The following is a 19,916-nucleotide window of genomic DNA, read 5'->3' on the forward strand; positions in this document are numbered from 1 at the left end:
AGTATAGCTCTTTCAATCCTTTGTAAATTGAGAGTACTTTGCTTTGACAGTGTGAAGTGTTCACACAACATGCCTGTGGGTGTACTTGAACTACATGTAAGATGAAATGATGATAAGATATTGGGTTTCATAAAATCCCATACATGTGTCATGTACACTTACATATGGAGGGCTGAAGTACATTAATAAGGCCTACACTTGGACTAATGGTTACGGTGTTTGACTCATGCCTAGTGGTAGCCCCATACATGTAAATGTGGCCAATTTACTGGACTACCTCCGTTAATAGACGCCACACTTCGAACATCTACATGTACCCAAAAATGTAGAACTTTGTCAAGTTTTTATATTCATATTTAGACATTGTTTGTAGTTTATTTATGCTTTAGAAGTGCACTCATTCTCTTTAATTTTAAAGCGATAGAAAATGAATCCCCCCTTTTTCAGATGTCTATTTTTCATGTAATTTCGTGTTGGAATTTAGGTGTACGTTAAGGCCAAAAAAAAAAATAGTTCTGCTTCCGATTACATGGCATTTGAAAATAGGGTAGGTAGGTAGGTAGGGAAATAATTTGTTTGTGTGTACGATCATATGGAGGTGTCTGCGTGAAATCAAGGGTAAAAGGTAGAAATTGATAGTTTTGGGTGTTTTTTTCTCATTTTCCAATAAAAAAAAATAGGGTACAGGCTGTCAGAAAAGGGTAGGTAGGAAAACCGGAAGCAAAACTATGAATTTTTTTGGCCTAACGCATACAGAATGAACCTGGAAATTACACGCAATATACATGTAGACGTCTGAAAAAGAGGGGATTAATTTTCTATCGCTTTAAAGAGGGTGAGTGTGCTTCTAAGGCATAAATAAACTACAAAGTTTAAATGTGAAAATCAAAACTTGACAAAGTTCTACATTTTCGGGTACATGTTCCAAGTGTGGCCTTCATTTACGGAGGTAGTCCAGTACATTTAAATTGGCCACATTTATGGGGCTAGCGTAGTGGTACGTGGTACTTAATGTACATGTACGTGGGTTCAAACCCTGACAGGGAACATGGTGCTTGTGTTCTTGGGCAAGACACTTTACTACAATTTCCTCTCTCCACCAAGGAGTATAAATGGGTACCAGTGAGGATAGAGACCACACTGTACTGAACTCAGGCTGCTGCAGAAAAAAAATAAAGATCTCATTGCCTGATGAACAGGGGTAATAATTTTGGAGCATTGGACAAAATCCAAGACTATGCAAGTAGAACAATGATCCTTTTTTTTTTTTTTTTTTTTTTTTTTTTAGGAACCTTGCAAATTTTGGTGTTTTTTTGTTGTTGTTTCCTTGTTATTTATTTTTGGCACGTTTTGGCCTTTTAATCTCATTAAATAGCATACTGGGTAAGGAAAGTTTTAAACATTGATTGCGATGGTATGTTGATTGAAAAAATAATTTTTGCAGGCAGTTCATATTCAAGGTAACTTCGTGAACCTCAAATGTATCACTGCTGTGCTTCTACGCTTTTGTAAATTGAACAGGTTTGAAAACATTTTTAAAATTATGCTATACCTCAGTCAAAGGAAGATTGCGTGAACGTAGGTCCTTTTTTTATACAGTTGTTTTCCTAAATCCGGATTTTTCCTAGTTCCTGATCGCTTGAAATGTCTTTGCACTCATGTGTGCCTGTCTAGTTTTTATGATCTATTTAAATCAATTAAACGTTCTCTGATACAAAAACTTGAAGTCAATTTTTAAAACTTGAAATTAGAAAATTGTCAAACAAGGATGATTGATTGCTCAGGACCTTCATCTTTGCCTCCTTAAGACATTCTTGAACATTTCATTGGCTGAAGAGTAAATAAGCTAGCCTGGCATTTTTTGCATATTTTTCTGAAAACAATGTCTCAGTCTCCTGTTCACCACATGTACATTAAGGATGTGACTTTGCGTAAATTGGAAACGTTTATCAAACATTTTCATAACCGTTTAAAGGTTTAGCCATTTCGTAAAGGAGTACATGTATAAGGTTTCTGGTCTTAATAAACTAATACTTTTTCATCCTTAGAAATTTCTTTCCACACAAACAAGTATTTATAAAAAACCTCCTTTTTTAATTTGAAGAAAAATTACAGATCTTTTTTATATTTGTAGTCCATTTTACTAAAGTAATACCTACCTGCGTTGGAGCACTGCTGATAACATGTGTCCTACTGACACTGTTTGCAGGCGGCATATTCTCCTCTTGCTCAAATGGCAAATCAGTCTCGTCCTCCCAAGGTAGTTTGCCCCGCCCCTTCCCTGCACTGAAGTATCTCTTGGGTGGTGAGGTTTCTTGATTGCCTCCCTGTCCAGGGATGGCACGCGTCGGCGAGGGTTGTGATAGCTCTAGACTCCTAGGATCTACGTGACTTCGCTCCCTGGCACTACCTGTGGTAGTACTCCCAGTTCCTTTCATTATCCATTGAATGTCATTATCTTTGGATACGCCAGGATTGGTTCTGCTTGTTGCTGATGTAGGGACAGCAGTTGCGTATTCTACTAGGCCATCATCATTCAGTCTGGGTAAACGGCGGCGGGCAAGTCTTGCCTGCACCGCTTTCATCACACCCTCTTCATCCATGTGGAGTTCTATTTGGTCAACGGCATGGATGAGCGGTTGTATTCTGCTTGGTCCCATGGCCTGAGCGAGCACTGCGAATGATTCCAAGGCAGCCTGTCGGACCCGACGCTTGGCATCCCCGAGCGTGGGAGCCAGCATCTGGCACAGCTTTGCAAGGTCAAAGTCGTAGCTTGGGAAAGTCAGCAGCGAGGCAATGATGATATTCAGTGCTTCCTCGCGCACGCCTGACTTGCGATGTTTGAGACTGTCACCGATGGCGCTAACCACCGATCGCGGGGTCAGCACGTGCATCAACTGCATGAGGACTTTCATATTGGCCTGCCGGATGACCACTTTGTTGTCACCAAATCGTTTTGTGAGTGCAGCAATTAGCGGTTTCAGAAACTGTTTGATGCCCGTGTTGAGCTTGGTGACCAACACGCCGTAGATTTCCAAGGTCAAGAGGGTCACTTTGAAATTGACATCATCGAGAAGATTGCAGAGAAAGCTTATGAAAGCCAGCATGTGTGGCACAATACGTGAAGCATCATCTAATGAAGAAATTATGGTCTTCAGTTCTTGTACCCCATTCGCTCTTGTTTTCCACTGTGTCTGATCCAATAATTGGTCCATCACGTGCTTTGGTATGACCCCAAATTCATATCGCTCTCCGTTTTCAGTTTCCCCTTGTCTTCTTGAATTTGATCCAAACTTTGGTTCCTTGCTATGGCTGGGACTGGATTCATCCGGTGTAGGTCTGTGTATTTCAGAGTTTCCTGGTCTAACGGCACTAACTACACGTTGGTTGTATGCATTTCTATCCCGTGAAGGCAGCTGCTGAATGTAGGAATCAAACTGCTGTTTACCAACTAAGGTTCTTATTCTTTCCAGTGAAATTCCAGCAGTGTCAATCAGAGTTTCGTCATTATCTTCGCAAAATTTCTTGGCCAGTGCATGAGTGACGCTCGACAGATCTACTGAGGCAAACTCCCGAGTTAACAGCACAGGCAACTGAATCGTCGCTTCCATGCGAACTTTGGGGTCTCTACTCTGTAATCCGTGGGTGACAAGAAAGGTGAAAATTTGTTGCACATTGGTCGTGTGTTTCATGTGAACGTGCAGTGTCTGAATGACTGCTTTTCGAATTGCGACTCTGCTGTCCCCCAGATTGGCCACAATTTGTGGTAATACGATGGCCATACAGGAGTCCAGCTCTGGGCCAAACTGGGGGATTAGTTCACAAATGAACTGGGTGCATTTCAAACGGACTTCCCAGTTCTGGTCCAATAACACAAGTGTCAGTCCCCGGAAAAGTGCATGCCGATTATCGAAGGGCAACCTGCCTCCATCTCGGCGAACTTTCTGGGTGAGATCATCCAAAATGAAAGCCCTCTGTTCAGCATATCCATCGTCTTCTAGCTGAGTAAGAATGTCATCTTCATCCATTCTTTGCGACGCTGACCGTTCAGGATGCTCGCTGTGCTCCCGTTCCCCTTCCCTTTTTTTCACGGATTGGAGGTCAACATGACTAAAATTGTGTACAGGCCGCTTGGCAACCGTTCCAGCCATTCAAGCGAGACCCGATATAAACGGCGTATTTGCACTGTCGATACAGCGAAAATAAAATCCCTTTTTCACTCACAACCCACGGAATGAGTACTTCATATCTCACATGACGAACTTCCGAGACAACTAAGAAAATCAGCCAGATTTTGTCTTCAAACCGAGGGGATTTTGCGCCGAGTTCCCAGTCCGCGAAATCCACTTATTAGCAAGATGGCCGCACGCACTATGTATTGTGTATTGTGATCACGTGACCTATGAAGTCGATTGATCATTGGTTCCCATATCAGCGATCTCTAAAACGCTTGAGTGATAGCGAACGTGAGCGACGTGAACCATGCCGGTGCGTGAAAGAAAAATAATAGTCTTGTGCAAAATAATATTATTTGTGCTGAGAGTGATGACGAAAAAAGCTCATGATTTTAATTTTATCTGAGAATTATTTTAATTTATTCTTAGAATCGCCCCCTTTGAACACGGAAACGCAACTTAACCACGATTGGAATGAAGTAAAAAAAAGAAGTCAAACCCACGTCTATTTACTCATTACTTGGAAACGGTACTCAGACCAAAAAAAATGTGAATCAATTAACAATCAACACTGTAAAGGGAAAGATTATTAAGATGATTTCAAAACGTAAAGATAAGCCTATGTTGTCAAATAACCTGCATTTAAAAACGAATTATGAACGCCAAGAGGATAAGACTGTTATTATTTGATTACAAATTGCTTTCTTGAAAGGTTGGATTTTAAACTTTTGGTTTCAAATATTGTTAAAAAGAAAATGATTGGACTCCACGATTACACGAACATTCAAACAGGTTCGATATGTGAGGACTAACAACAGAGAACATTTCGTATTCAACAAAATTGCCACCAATTATTCAACGAGATCGTGACCGACTGTTCCAAAGCACCAAACTTGGTATTCGTATAGCCATAGAGAATATATTTAGAAGGAGGGGTGACACCTGAAATTCTTTTGGGAAAGGGACCTAATTTGCATAAATCGTTAATACCTTTCATGTAATATATTTGTTCTCATATTTGGGTATATTATTTATTATTATTTTTTTGACGAGTATATTTTGGTGATTCTACTTACACATTCCATACTCCAATAACATTTTCTAAAGCATATAGGCCTAAGTGACTGAATGGCTTCCATTATACCCTGAGTTGCGCTCATATCCCTTGTCTCCAGATAATAATAAATAATAAGCAAAGATTTATATAGCGCCCAATCCATCGAAAAAACAATGCTCCAGGGCGCTTACAAAGTAACATATAAAAAATCCCTTTAAACACAAAGTAATTATTAGAATTAACAAGAAAAATGTAAAAATCAGATATCATCAAATAGTCTTGCCAAACCTCAGTATTGATGAGCTCCAAATTCACCTATGCTCTGGCATAGTAACCCCGTTCAAACTTTATTGGAAAATAATGTGGAAAATGATTACATTTTTATATTTAGCCCAGAAAGCAAAAAACTTAGGGAAAACAAGGTGTGTGTAAATTGGGCTAAAAAGTAGGTGAAGTGTTGCCTTATGTTTGAGACTTGAACAAGTTCAAGGAAATTCCAAAAATTATTGGTAAGAAAACGTTTAGACGTAAACATAATTATTGTTAACAACAAGCCTGTTATTTCAGGGGATTTCCTTAAAGGTCCCCCACATTAGGCTACCGTTCGCCTAATTTTTTAGCCCCATTTACGGACACCTCATTCATCCCCCTTTTTGGTTTTTGGGGACTAAATATCAAGATGTTGTCATTTTGCACATGATTTCCCATTTACTTTTGTTAGGGTAACTGTGCCAGTAAGTAACTTTGTGAATTTGAAGCTCATCAGTACTGCGGTTTGGAAAGACTACTTGATGACAGCTGAGGAAAAGGTGAATACGCGCAACTTTAGGTTATATTTCTGTAATTGCAGCCATTTTGGATCTTTATTATGTCCTCGTATCCATCCAGTCTTTGATATGCTTTAGAAAACGTCATTTAAGTTAGGATATGCAAGTAGAATCCCAAATATATACTTAAAAAAAGTATACCCAAATGTGGGAATACATATTACCCGACAGGTATTAACGATTTATGCAAATTAGGTACCCTTCCCAAAATAATTTCAGGTGTCACCCCTTCTAACTTCTTCTCTAGGACTATACGAATCTATCTGCCCAGTGCTTTGGACCAGTCGGTCACCTGACTCCTTCGACTTTTGATATGTAGTAGTTGCGTGCTTCCCTTCCTTTTTTTTTTTTTTTTTTTTTAATTCCCATTTTAACGGCCCTCAAAATACTGTAATACCAGATAATTTAAAGGCATACAAATCGTGATTTGGCCCGCGTTGGCAATTGAGGACCTTTTTACGGGTCTGCACCCGTACCCGGTACCCCGGGCCCGCACCCGGTACCGTCTTGGCCTTGGACAAGCCAAAAATTAAGCCTGCATAAAAGGCGCCCTCATTTTGTTCAAAGCGGACGATCACGGTCGAACGAGATAGGTGGCGCTATTCAGAATTAACGACAAGTTTGGCCGACGGACCGTACGCGCGCGACTGTGTTTGGTTTTAGAAAGGATCAAAATCTAATAAAGGCCAAACTTGGAAAAAACTTAACTTTCTAACAGTTTAAATAACCAAACTATGTAAATAAATTTAAAATGTTTCGGTTGACGTTACAGCTCGCTACCCATGACATCGATTACTGGCCTACTTCAATTTATGTCTTGTACTTAAATTTCCCCTATTAATTAAGTGGCTTAGATCCAATTTTTGACAAGATCGTGACCGACTGGTCCAAAGCACCAAACTTGGCGGATAGATTCTTAATATAGCCCTAAAAGAAGATTTTTAGAAGGAGTGAAAACTGAAATGCTTTTGAGAGGGGTTCTTTATTTGCATAGACCTATATCGTAATAGCTGCCGTGTAATACGTTAATTCCCACTTTGAGTGATTCTACTTACGCATCCTTTCTTTAGTAACATATGAAGCATACAAGTGACTGGATATTTATGATGAGGACACATGAAAGATTCAAAATGGCTGCCATTATACCGTAAAGTTACACGTATTGATCGTTTCACTATATCATCAAGTAGTCTTGCCAAATAAACCTCAGTATTGATGATCTTCAAATCAAACTTTCTTACTGCTACATACCTATAATAATAATAATCCAATGTGGAAAATCATGTGAACAATGATAACATCATGATATTAAGCCCAGAAAAAAGGGTGAAAATGAGGTGTCCGTAAATTGGGCTACAATTAGGCGAATGGTTGCCTAACGTGGGGGACTTGAACAGGTTCATAGAAATCCTAAAATTTACCCGTAAAAATAATTATTCAGGTACTCATTGATATAGTACTCATACATATAATTATTATAAACGACCATAATTTCTTATTTTGGGGGAACTTCCCAAGTTCAAAGTCATCTCCAAAAATTAAATTTGTTCAGTTCCTCAGCAGGCGCGTAGCCATTGTTTTGTTTGCCCGTTACAAAGTATGATTGTGCAATTTATCATAATGTTCTTTTACCGTCCCAATGTTGCTTCTATCAGCGTCCCCATTTGCTTTTAAAATCTCCATCTTGTTACAATTTGCCACTCTGCACCGTACCCCAACCCTCCAGCTATGCAACTGGGGGGGGGGGGGGACAGAATTACCTGGAGGGGGACAGAATTAACGGGCCGGGGAGGACACTTTTACCCAGGTGATTCTGTCCCCCGGACAGTTTTACCGGGGGACAGAATTACCTTCCACACCTGCAACATGCAGATAAATTATTTCAAATTTATAACAATCACAATTTAACATTGTCATGGGCGAATGGAAAGCAGGACGTCGCAAACTGGTACATTGTGCGCCCCCCCCCCCCCAAAAAAAACCCACACACAACCTCAACCAAAAACGAATCATTCACAGCTCATTATTTTTACACGCGGTGGCGTAGCCGGTTGCGAAGACGGCCACAGCTTTTGCTTAATGGACATCACATTACACTAGGGGGCGCTCTTCAGGATATAGATGTATATCTACATGTATATTCGCGCTTACATCAAAACAGCATTTTAAAAGCTTTTGTGCTTTGTTTTTTTCCACTTTTCAATGCTATTGAATACATTTGGGTTGTTGGGATGTTCGAAAAATACCTCACAATTCGCTTTTTGTTTTTCCCATTACGTAAAAGTGGGGGCATGATTCAACAGCCCATCCCCCTGGGCTAAAGTGTGTGTGTGTGTGTGTGTGGGGGGGGGGGGGGGGGGGCAGTGGCGTAGCCACGGGGGGGGGGGGCGTGTCGCCTTGTCGCCCCCCCCAGTCGCCCCCAACTGAGATTTTGAGTTTCTAAAAAAATTATCATTGATCTACATGACGCCCCCCCCCCCCCCCCCCCAATGAAATGTTCCAGCCCCCCCCCCCCCCGCCCCCCCAGCTTGATGCTTGATGATCTCGATGGCTTCTCTGATGCGTCGGGGGTACCAGCGGTCGATGCTAGTGAGTAGTTCTGCTTGGCTCCAGTTAATCGGGTGGTCCTCTGTGTGGGAGTGTTTGACGATGGAAGATTTTTTTTAAAATCTCCATTCCTGCCATGGGCTTTGTGTTCATTAAGTCTGGTGGGTCTTGAGTCTTGTAAGCATTGAGCACCATTTTGTATGGGATGGCACAAAAGCGTAAATTTAAGCTGCGGTTTGCCTCAGAATTTGCTTTTTAAAATATTCGTATTACCACCACCTTCGTGTATGAAAGAGGCATTTTATTAAGTCTCTGTTAGCGTTTGGTTATCGTGTATTTTCAACAATCCAATGCTATCTGTTTGGAAAAATTAATAATTACTCTTTATTTTTGCAACGTTGACCTTCCATAGTTACACAACAGTACCAACAGTAGGAATATCACGTTTATTGCATTGAAGCAAAGTTACTTAATACATCCAAAAAACTAAAGATAACTTTCTCACGGGTGCTTGGCCAAATACAAGCTTCGGCTTTCTGCCAGCCTCCGCCATTCATGCACGTTTGTTCATTTCAAGTGTTCATTATTATTATTATTATTATGGATGTATGCATGGGAAATAAATCAAATCAAATCAAATAAAAGAACTGTAATTTTCAAATATGAACATGTCAATTTAGGTCGATAAAACCTTGGCTTCGCGTCTAAGATAGTTATAGCGCCCCCGTGCGTTCAGAACTATGATCTGTTTGCCTTGTCGTAATCGTAGAGGGCAGCCATTTCATCCTTGCTTCAAGGTAATCAGCATTAATGCTTAATGACACATTAAGGGTGCAACAGAGCAATAAAATTCCCATAGACTCTAGTGCTAAATGCCCATACTTCAAAATTCTTTTACAAATACTCTGAACTCCCACAGGTATTTTAGCTGCACAGTAAAATTATGATCAACATGCCATCTTTCATTTTCTTTTCATTTTTTGGTGGGTTAGCCATTGACTGTTCGAGGAATTCTCACTCAAAGAAGATGACCCCTATTTTTCCCGAAGTGGAAAAGTAGCCATATTGAAAAAGGATCCCTCCACAACATGGCAAAATAGTGCCACTTTTGAGCCCAATTACCTCCAAAATGCTCAGAATTGGAAGCCCCAGAAGTCCGGGTCGGATGTTCATTGCCATACATCTCTTCAATTCCCCAATTTTATGGCTCTCAGAACTCTCTAATATAGAATATTTTCAGGGTATAACTTTTATTCATGAGCTCGGCGGATGGGTTTAAGCCTATTTACCGGTGTCTACCCTTTATGCTCTATGCCGCGGTTGTCATGGCAACACAGACGCGCGTTCAAGACAGTATTTTTTCAAGGACTTTATTGTTTTATTCAAGGGAAGGTCTTGTAGGACAAACGCATCAAACGATCACACGTCACGATCGCCGTTATCGCTCTACTTACTACATATAAAGTATCATACACCAGTGTCGGCATCAGATCTTACCATACCAGGCCAATTTGCAACAGTTTCATATAGGAAATAGTTTATCTTGTCTTAAAGAAGATATACAATCAATTTTGATCTTGCTTGTAAGATTTACGTTTACTTAGTTTGACGTCGAGGATGTCTGTAGTTCCTATTCTGATGATGGGTCTGGTTGTTGCCTTCTGTATGGCGTGGCGGGCTGCCGCGTCCCAGCAAGGCGGCTCTCTGGCTCTTCGGAGCGCGCACCAGTATTTCTACGGCTCAGGGAACCAGGTCCTGCTCGGTGAAGGCTACCGTAACCTCACGGGGGCTTCGAAGATGCACTGCAGCAAGGAGTGCCTGTCGGACGATCGCTGCTTCTCGTTCAACTACTGGAACGGGAACGTGAGCCGGTGCGAGCTGAACGGGGCTTCAGCCACGCGTTTCCCGCTGGCTGTGAGAGGATGGACTGGTTCCTACTATTGTGGGCCAGAAAAGGTAAGAAATGAATGCAATAACACACTTCCCTCTTACATTCCCTCGACACATTCTCTCCCCCCCCAAAAAAGCTCTGTTCGTCAGAGTTTCTCCGTTGCATTTCGTTTAATACACAACATTAACGTAATCTGCCTGGTCAAGTTTTTTTATACGACGCATCTTCAGTGACTGATCATCATGGATAGCAAGAGGTTTTTTTCACGATTGTGAACAAACACGACGAGATTTGAACGCAGCTTAGGATTTATATACGTATCAAATTTAAAAGAAGCATGACTGTGAATCTATCCAATAGATCGTTTGCACTGCATCCATAATGCAACTCCCCGAACAAAGTACACACAAAGGAAATGGGTCAACTCGTACCCGAGTTAACTCGTACCCGAGTCAACTCGTACCCCAAAATTGACACCCAAGTCAAGTCGTACCCGAGTTAGGTCGTACCCGAGTCAAGTCGTACCCCGGTCTAATCGTACCCGAGTCAAGTCGTACCCGAGTTGACTCGTACCCGAGTCAACTCGTACCCGCAGCTCAAATAGTTGCCTATTTTCGAAAAGAAAATCAGTGAAACCATGTGTTTATAGCTCCATGGAGAAAATACTACACAAATTTTAAAATAACACATCTGATGATCTGGATGAAAAGTGAAATTTACCGTTTATCAGTGAGGGCTCCGTCGACTCGCGAGTACCACACTGATGCCGTTTTGAAAATGTTCTCCGCGCGGTACCCGTCCGTTCGCGATGAAGCCCTTGCCGATGAATGGTACATTTTCCCTTTTCATCCAGATTGTGATCAACATTTTATACCACCGCCTTCAACTAATCCTTGAACTTTATTTGTATTTCTGGCGGCGTTACTACTATTTCTCAGTTGCCGTTTTTGAGGGTAAAATCGGAAGTTTTGTTAACCATCCATCCGTACTTCGAAACTAAAAAAGGAGGGGAGTACGAGTTGACCTGGGTGCGAGTTGACCCGGGTACGAGTTGACTCGGGTACGAGTTAACCTGGGTACGAGTTAACCTGGGTACGAGTTGACTTGGGTACGAGTTGACTCGGGTACGAGTTGACTCGAGTACGAGTTGACTCGGGTACGAGTTAACTCGGGTACGAGTTGACCCAAAATCCACACAAACCCCAGATAGTTGTGTTGAAAATCACCAGCGGGATACTACATTGTTTGGTATGAATTTACTGCCTCTGGTTGGCTGGCCTAGGCCAAGTGCAGAATCACTGAGCACAAAATGATAATGGGCGAACATTTTGACAGACCTAAGTAAAGTCGGAATGACGTCACGATTTGTTTACATGTGCGCTTTCCTATGGGAGCTTGGTAGATCTCGTTCCCTCAGGAGGCCAAATTTCATGGCTCTGCTTACCGTAAGCGCAAAATCCCTGCTTACTGTATATAGCAGACAATTCCGTGCTTACGGTAAGCGTATCATCACGGGTTGGCGAGGAATTTTGGCTGCTGCGCATGCATACATTCCGTAACTAAGAATTATTGTGCAAGATTAGCACAGAATTTGTCTGCGCTGTTGGTGTTCATAAGCGCCGAATTTTGTGGTTAGCAGAGCCATAAAAATGGGCCCAGCGGGAAAGCGCACATGTAAACATCATCAAACCAGAATAGGGGCCACCAACAACAGTTCACACAACAGCAATGTAGAATTCTATCGTACCAGCACAGCTTTTGGAATGCCCTACCAGCCACCGTGGTTTAACAGTCACTGGAGATTTTCCGGACTAGCTTGAAACCACTCACTCTCCGCTAGTTATGCCACAAGGGCATCTTTTCTACTTGCACCGAGTTCTTAATTGGTTTACTGCACTTTTCGTTGATATTTGTTCCAGCGACCGAGCACCTTTTTCACCCAAGTACGAGTATACTCCACTATGGAGGAATGATGTACTTACCGGGTGAAGAAGAAAGGGTGACGTCATTATGACTTAGGTCTATTGTTTGGAACCAGTTGTTGCGCCCGTAGGTTGGTTACCACAATTGCACAGGGGCTAACTAATGCTGTCAACTACGTGCAACAGCTAAATAATGTTCATGGTCCTGTGTTTGTGTTGCTCTTATTACAGCCACTTGATGTTATGAGGCTCCAGTTACTTGTTAAAGGAGACAAGGGTAAGAAAACCTTCATTGTAGGCATACGTTATTCTTCTTTACCGATACAAGTTGCCCGAATTGTGAACACTGGGTTTGCTTTCCACCTAGTCTGGTTCCCAGACCGAAAAAAGTCTTACTATTCTGACATTTGTTAGGTCATGTATATTGGCGTATCCAGCGGCGGGGGAAGGGGGGATAATGGGGGTATTTACCCCCTCCCCAATATTTTGTAAAGGCTGCCATTTTCCATTCAAATTCCTTTTTTTTAACCTGCGCCCCGCCCCCCTTTACTTGGTAAGGATTGCCCTTCTTTTGTTAAGTGCCTTTTTTTCTGAACAAGTGCCCTATTTTGTGCCATCGGCCGTTACGGGTGCTTTTTTGAATAATTTCGGGGGTAGGGAGGGGGAAGGGGGCTGGTACCATTTGCCGATGGTGGCGCTCTTCAAAACTGAACCGGCGATTATGCACACTGGGGGGGGGGGGATTTAAGCCTCTCCCCCTCCCCCCCCCCCAAAAAAATAAACAAACCAAACAAAAATGTGTAAAGTCGGGCCCTTTGTGTGCCAACTGCCATTACGATTGCCTTTTGTTAATTTTGCGTCCTGAAAAGTGCCATACAGGGTGGTTAAAAAAAAAAGGCCACACCCACTTTTGACAGCAATTTTGACCTACTTAATGAACTTATTTTAAATATTTTTTTCCCATAGTAGTCAAGTATAGGCCTTTAACCGTGCATGGTGAAAAAAAGCTTAGTAAAAGTCGCAAAAATAGTGATATTATGCTAATTTGAATACAAGTCGCCAAAATCAGTCTTGTCCACGGGTTATTCTATGTAAGTTTGACGTTTTCGTAGTTCATAAAAATTAAAAAAAAACATTCGCACCAAAATATATTTGCCCTGGTAACTTTTATTGAAGCTGTCCAATTATTCATACCAGTGTTAAGATCATCTACTCAATGAGCTGTCGGCTTAAGTTCATTGTTGCATAACATTACATAACATAATCAAATGTCATGCCCTTTCAAATAAAGCTCCCATAGCTGAGCTCAGTCAAGCGAATGAAATTTACATCCGTGGACAAACAGGTTTTGCACATGAAATGTTCAAATTAGCATAGCTCAACCACAAAATGTGCAAATGCAACGATTTTTTCGTCACATTTGCTTAAAAGCCAGTACTTCAATAGCTACTAATCGACAGTTAAAAATAATTTTTAAATATAGGTGAAAATTGCTGTCAAATGTGGGTGTCCTTTTTTTGAACCACCCTGTATTGTCCGTCAGTGTGCATAATCGTCGGGTTGAGCAGCGCCCCCATCAGCAAACTGTACAAGCCCCCCCCCCCCCCCCCCCCCACACACACACACTATTTGATTTTACGGAGGCCAAGTGTCCGGGGAACAAAATACGTGTCTACATTTCAACACGGATGTGCAAGTGCAAGAAATGTTTAACCCCCAATAAAAAATAACCTTGCTACGCCCCTGAGAGTAGCCAAGAGGGTTTTTTTTCTGGTCACCCTGCCACAGTTAATTCAAAAACAAAAACTGGGGCTGGGAAGGGCCAAGGGTGGATATTATCTGACTAATGATGGCCATGTTCAAAGTAACGCCAGTCCTTACGGCATATTTTTCCGACAGACACATATCTTCATATTACCAACATACCGGTTTTGAAGTGCTTGCGCTTTCCTTTTTTTGTAAACAAATTCACTGGGGGCAATTTTCGTCCCCCTGTTACCTCTTTCCCTCCCCCTATTACAATTTAAATGTTTAGGTAAACAGTTTTTAATGTGCAATTTATGGCTCACTTCGAAGAGATTTTGTAAAATCACCGACGATTTAGAAAAACTGATCCCTGCAGAATTTCGATTTGTTTTAATTGCTTAAATCTGCACGCATATGGAAAATTAGAAAGAGTGCGCTTTTTATTTTTTTCACATCTCATACTCAAATAAGTTATTGAGTTTTCCATAAACAAACAACTTTTTGGATTTTTTTTTTTTAGGACTACCTGGTTTGACTGACCGCACCTATGACACGCAGGCATCGGCCTCTGCCGACTGCCAAACGGCCGACCAGCATCTCTGTGAGTTGTGGGAAGTGGACCGAGCCTACGCGGGTAGGTACGCCGAAATACTACCGGCAGACACCGATATCTGGTACGCTGTGCCGGACAGCCAGGCGTTGGTGAACGGGAGCGAAGTCACTCAACACGGCCTGCCGATGACAACCTCTTCCCCTGGCATCTGTTGCCTCGGGTCGCAGCTCAGCCCCCAAGACCCCTTCATCACCAGTGAGTACTACAGTCTCCAGGATGTCGCCGGGCAAGCACGGGGCTGCTCCGCACTGGCCTCTCACCCGTGCACGCTACCAGAGTTGAAGGCTGCTTACCTCAGAGGTTACCGGCAACCCACTAGCTCCGCTTGGCCCTATTTTGCGGTACGTAACCGCGATGTGCATCTGTTCAGTGACGGATGCGGCGATTATGCGGACGGCCCTGGGTGTTACGAAGGTGTCGTGGCACTCACTCCCAGGCCAAGGGGTTCTTCTCCAGTGTTCTGTTGTCCAAATCTTTACCAGTAGCGTATCCAGGGTTTTTCGGGTCGGGGAGGAGGGGGAGGGGGAAGCGAAAAGTGGGTATTACTTTTCGGAAAAGGCAGGAGGGGGTATCCTGGATCCGCCGTTGGACGCAAACCCCGATATTTCGTTCGTAAAAAGCGGGGATGAGAAGGGGGATGATAGTGCACTATAACGGTTCCAATGTGCTTATTTGTGCAGGCATACATGTGAATTGTTTTCGTTTTGCTAAAAGAACACATGTTTTGCGATCCGTGGACAGAACTTTAAAACGGTGTTTGTGTTTAAAATTCCGTAACTTGAAAAGTACAGTAGTGATTTGAATGATTGTTGTACTGAGAGAAAGCTTATGAATTGGACTTTCATATCCTAGATTTCGAAAGTGCTACATGCAGAACTTCACTTAAAAAATGGTCCCGACATTTCGGTTTCGATTTTTTTTTTTACTCACCCTGTAGCAGGCTAATACCTTACTCATATATTAACTGCTGGAGTGGTTAAGACGAGCCAACAGGTAATTCGCTTAACCTGACTATACCCACGGTCGATTTGGGCTGATGATGCCCACTCTAGCGATAATCATGCTCAATTACTGTTAATCACAAAACAAAGGGTACATCAGGTTTTCCTTTACGACTGAATACTCGCATAGGCGTAGCAAGGTCATGTTTATTGGGGAGGGAGTAATAAATTCTTGATAAGGGCACAATACAGGATGTTTTTTCAGGGAGGCACACGCGTGAATTTCCCAAAAAGGAACTCCATACAGCCGCTAGTTACAAAAAGGCAATCCCTTTTTTGGAAAAAAGGACAAGTCTTGTTAAAGGGCACTCTTTAAAAACATTTGGGGGCGGTGGGTACACTTGCAAACAACGGGCACTTGAATGGAAACGGGCAGTCTTTACAATTTTTGTGAAACTTGAAATTAGGCCAGGGAGAGCAGCTTAAAATCGAGAAAACGGGGTAAGATATCAGCGAAGTATTCAATGCATTAAAATGATATTTTAAAAATACCTGATTTTCTGTACGCCGGAGGACAATGCTTTGTGTTTCCCTTTGTCCCTGTATATAATATAACACTCTCCCATAGAATAAGCACATAACTGTACGATCGAGGACCGTTTTCAACAAAAGACCCAACGCCCGAGGACTGAAAGGATCTTTTGTTCTCCCTTTGCGTGTCTGGGCCCAATTTCACGGGGCGCTGCTTAAAGCTATAGTCCATCATTTGTAATTAGTGCATTTTGTTCGTTTGAAGCAACAAAAGTGTTCAAAATCTAATGAAGGATACTGAGCAACTAACCTGATGAAGTTTCAGCTAAGCTTCAGCTGTACATTCCGAGAAAAGCAGCATTCTAAGATCTCAATTTCAAATCAAAAGTTACTGAATCATGTTTTGAATTGTTTTGAATTGCAGCTATACGCAGCGTCGCGCACTGATCCGACGAATTATAACAACCGCGCGCGCGTGTGCGTCGTTCCAATACTTGTGCGCGCTGCGCTGAATAACAAAACGAACTACTAATTTAAATTGTCCTACGGTGCTTCTTAAAGCCAGAGTCCATCATTTGCAGCCATCCGAAAAGTAACTGGCGTAATTATTGTTGAAAAACAAACTTGGTTGAAAGATAGTAAGGGAACTAAACTCCCTGTGAAATTATTCTTTCTGGAAAGCTGTCATTTTGAAGTAATCAACGAAAGAAGGCATTTCCAACGGTGATTCTTAAGAAGCACCGTAGGGAAATTTAAATTAGTAGTTAGTTTTGTTATTTAGCGCAGCGCGCACAAGTATTGGAACGACGCACACGCGCGCGGTTGCTATAATTCGTCGGATCAGTGTGCGACGTCGCGTATAGCTGCAATTCAAAACAATTCAAAACATGATTCAGTAACTTTTGATTTGAAATTGAGATCTTAGAATGCTGTTTTTCTCGGAATGTACAGCTGAAGCTTAGCTGAAACTTCATCAGGTTAGTTGCTCAGTATTCTTCATTAGATTTTGAACTCTTTTGTTGCTTCAAACGAACAAAATGCACAAATTACAAATGATGGACTGTAGCTTTAAGAATCACCGTTGGAAATGCCTTCTTTCGTTGATTACTTCAAAATGACAGCTTCCCAGAAAGAATAATTTCACAGGGAGTTCCCTTACTATCTTTCAACCAAGTTTGTTTTTCAACAGTAATTACGCCAGTTACTTTTCGGATGGCTGCAAATGATGGACTATAGCTTTAACAGTTAGCAGAAAAGTTGTGTTTAGCATAGCAGAAAAATATGCTAACCTTAAGCACTATTTCACGGCGTGGACGTGCTAACGGTCGCGCGTGCATGGAGATTTCTATTGCTACGTCACTAAGTTAAGCAAATTTTTCCTCTGAAGTAAGCGTGCCTTCAGTTGCTGTGCTTATGCTTACAGTCTCCATGAAATAGACGAAGGCTCTGTTAGCAGCCAATCGTGTGCTTAGCAGCGCCGTGAAATTGGGCCCTGTCCTCTGTATAATCGTAAAGCCATACATGATGTACACATTGTGTTGTCTGTGTGTCCTTTAAATATTTATCTTCTACTGGGTGTTTTCATTGTGCAATTCATCTTTTATGTATAGAGCAAGTGCACGGTCGAAGCAAACAAAATTGACAACTCGTCCCGTTATCTTCTTTACCGATGGTCATTATGTATTAGGGGTCAAGTTTAAAACCCAAACTCATCTATAATTTGGGTCATTTAACAAGGCACTTTAAAGATTAACGACGCGTTCAAAGATAATATATTAGAGGTTAATAATCGACCTGAGAAGGTTAAATAATAAAAGGTGTGCATTAGCAGTCTTCGTTATGGCGCTTAATAGATGTTCACGGCTCACTACACTTCCTTAATTTAAACTGCCTGTCATTTTACAGGCGCCAAGGGCGTATCAAAGACTTTTCTAGACATAGGAAATAACTCTTCTTTTCTTCATTATTCACCTTTTTTTCACAACTTGTTTCACCTCTGTGTGTTTTTATGTCGATAAGGGGACATTATGATCTGTTTTTAAGGGGTGGGATTACCCATCCATCTGTCATTAAAAAGTGGACATATAATCCCCGAGAATTACATCCTTTTGCACTAGATAATAAGTTTCCAAGGAATATTTAATACTTTGCGAATCATGTTATAAAAATATATACGTGTATTCACGGCAGTGCAGTGTATTAAAGTTCATTCTGTTAATTCGCATTCTACTGAATAAAAATTTTCTTTAAAGATATAGTCAATCAATTGTAATTTGTGCATTTTGTTCGTTTGAAGCAACAAAAGTGTTCAAAATCTAATGAAGGATACTGAACAACTAACCTGATGAAGTTTCAGCTCAGCTTCAGCTGTATATTCCGAGAAAAACAGCATTCTAGGATCTCAATTTCAAATCAAAAGTTGCCGAATCATGTTTTGAATTGTTTTGAATTGCAGCTATGCGCGATGTCGCGCACTGATCCGACAAATTATTGAAACCGCGCGCGCCTGTGCGTCGTGCCAATGCTCGCGCGCGCTGCGCCGAATAACAAAACGAACTACTAATTTAAATTTTCCTACGGTGCGTCTTAAGACGCACCGTTGGAAAGGCCTTCTTTCGTTGATTACTTCAAAATGATAGCTTGCCAGAAAGATTAATTTCACAGGGAGTTTAGTCCACTTACTATCTTTCAACCAAGTATGTTTTTCAACAATAATACGCCAGTTACTTTTTCGGATGGCTGCAAATGATGGACTATAGCTTTAAAGGAAAAAAAACACAATTAGCCCTTCGTTTTTATTTAATTTCACACTCTCCCCCTTTTTTTCTTCAAATGTTCAAGTTCGAAAAAATCGTGGATTTTGTCCACCATCGACCCAGTTCATGTACATTAAGATTTTGGTTATGAAGTCACAGGTACAGGTCTAAGGTCCTACTCCTTTGCTGTAATAGTTATTATTTACTTAACCAGATGAATGAATACGACTGTTTTTACATCGACGCTGTAGTCTGTTCATACCCTTTCCCTCTACGTGCTGGTGAGCTATTAATTAAAAAGACAAAGGGAAATGGATCGATCATAAGCGTCAAATGAGGTTCCTGTCCCCCTCCCCCCCCCCTCCCCCCGGGCCGGTCGGCTGGTCGATACCTCACTTGTTGCCCCTCAAAAAAGGGGAGGGGAATTTGGAACTCAAAGTGCCTATTTTATTCCAAAAACAATGAATTTTAAAAATGCATGGGTAACCTTCAAAGTCAGAGGATGATTAACCTCGAAGGGTTAAATAATAAATAGTGTGCATTAGCAGAACTACGTTATAGTGCTTAATAGAAGTTCACGCCTCACTACATCCTTCATTAACTGCCTGCAGACTTTTACAGACGCCAAAGGGCTATCGAAGACTGTTTCTGGATCATCATTTTCTACCGAAGGAAGACGTATATGCGCGGGCAGCGAATTATTTTTGCCCCCAAACAACACCGTATGGATGGTTGTTAAGCGCCCTCTACGATACTTTTATTATACGAGAGCAGGAATTAAGATTTGCTGCCGATACTCGAGCTCTGTCAGCTCTTCGAGGCTCAGCTGGATGGTAGCACCAGTATCACACCCGGCAGAAGGGACACTGGAGCCCTGTTAGCGGTTCATGCTATTGTTTTCAAGAAAGTT

The 19,916-nt window shown here is 41.7% G+C and overlaps 2 protein-coding genes across 3 annotated transcripts in view; one reads left to right on the forward strand and one right to left on the reverse strand.

The window, feature by feature from the left end:
• Positions 1-4,383, reverse strand: part of LOC119744728 (TOG array regulator of axonemal microtubules protein 1-like) — a 57,542-nt gene extending 53,159 nt beyond the window's left edge. For both annotated transcript variants that reach the window (XM_038220809.1, XM_038220808.1), the window contains exon 1: positions 2,160-4,383. In XM_038220809.1, the coding sequence (XP_038076737.1) occupies positions 2,160-4,151 (1,992 nt within the window). In that variant the 5' untranslated portion in view covers positions 4,152-4,383. The remainder of the gene's footprint in view (positions 1-2,159) is intronic.
• Positions 4,384-10,108: 5,725 nt separating this feature from the next.
• Positions 10,109-15,282, forward strand: LOC119744681. Its single transcript, XM_038220743.1, has 3 exons — positions 10,109-10,562; positions 12,651-12,696; positions 14,686-15,282. Exons 1-3 carry the CDS (start codon positions 10,224-10,226, stop codon positions 15,261-15,263), a joined length of 963 nt encoding a protein of 320 aa, XP_038076671.1. The 5' UTR covers positions 10,109-10,223; the 3' UTR covers positions 15,264-15,282.
• Positions 15,283-19,916: the final 4,634 nt, after the last annotated feature.

This window comes from Patiria miniata, unplaced genomic scaffold, assembly GCF_015706575.1.
Source record: "Patiria miniata isolate m_02_andy unplaced genomic scaffold, ASM1570657v1 HiC_scaffold_7, whole genome shotgun sequence".
NCBI classification, from domain to species: Eukaryota; Metazoa; Echinodermata; class Asteroidea; order Valvatida; family Asterinidae; genus Patiria; species Patiria miniata.

What these genes read in the sequence shown, in the direction of transcription:
- LOC119744681 (XM_038220743.1), top strand. Translation starts at nt 10,224, where the DNA reads ATGTCTGTAGTTCCTATTCTGATGATGGGTCTGGTTGTTGCCTTCTGT. An exon ending in ACTATTGTGGGCCAGAAAAG is followed by an intron (nt 10,563 to 12,650) that starts GTAAGAAATGAA and finishes CTCTTATTACAG; the next exon opens with CCACTTGATGTTATGAGGCT. An exon ending in ACTTGTTAAAGGAGACAAGG is followed by an intron (nt 12,697 to 14,685) that starts GTAAGAAAACCT and finishes TTTTTTTTTTAG; the next exon opens with GACTACCTGGTTTGACTGAC.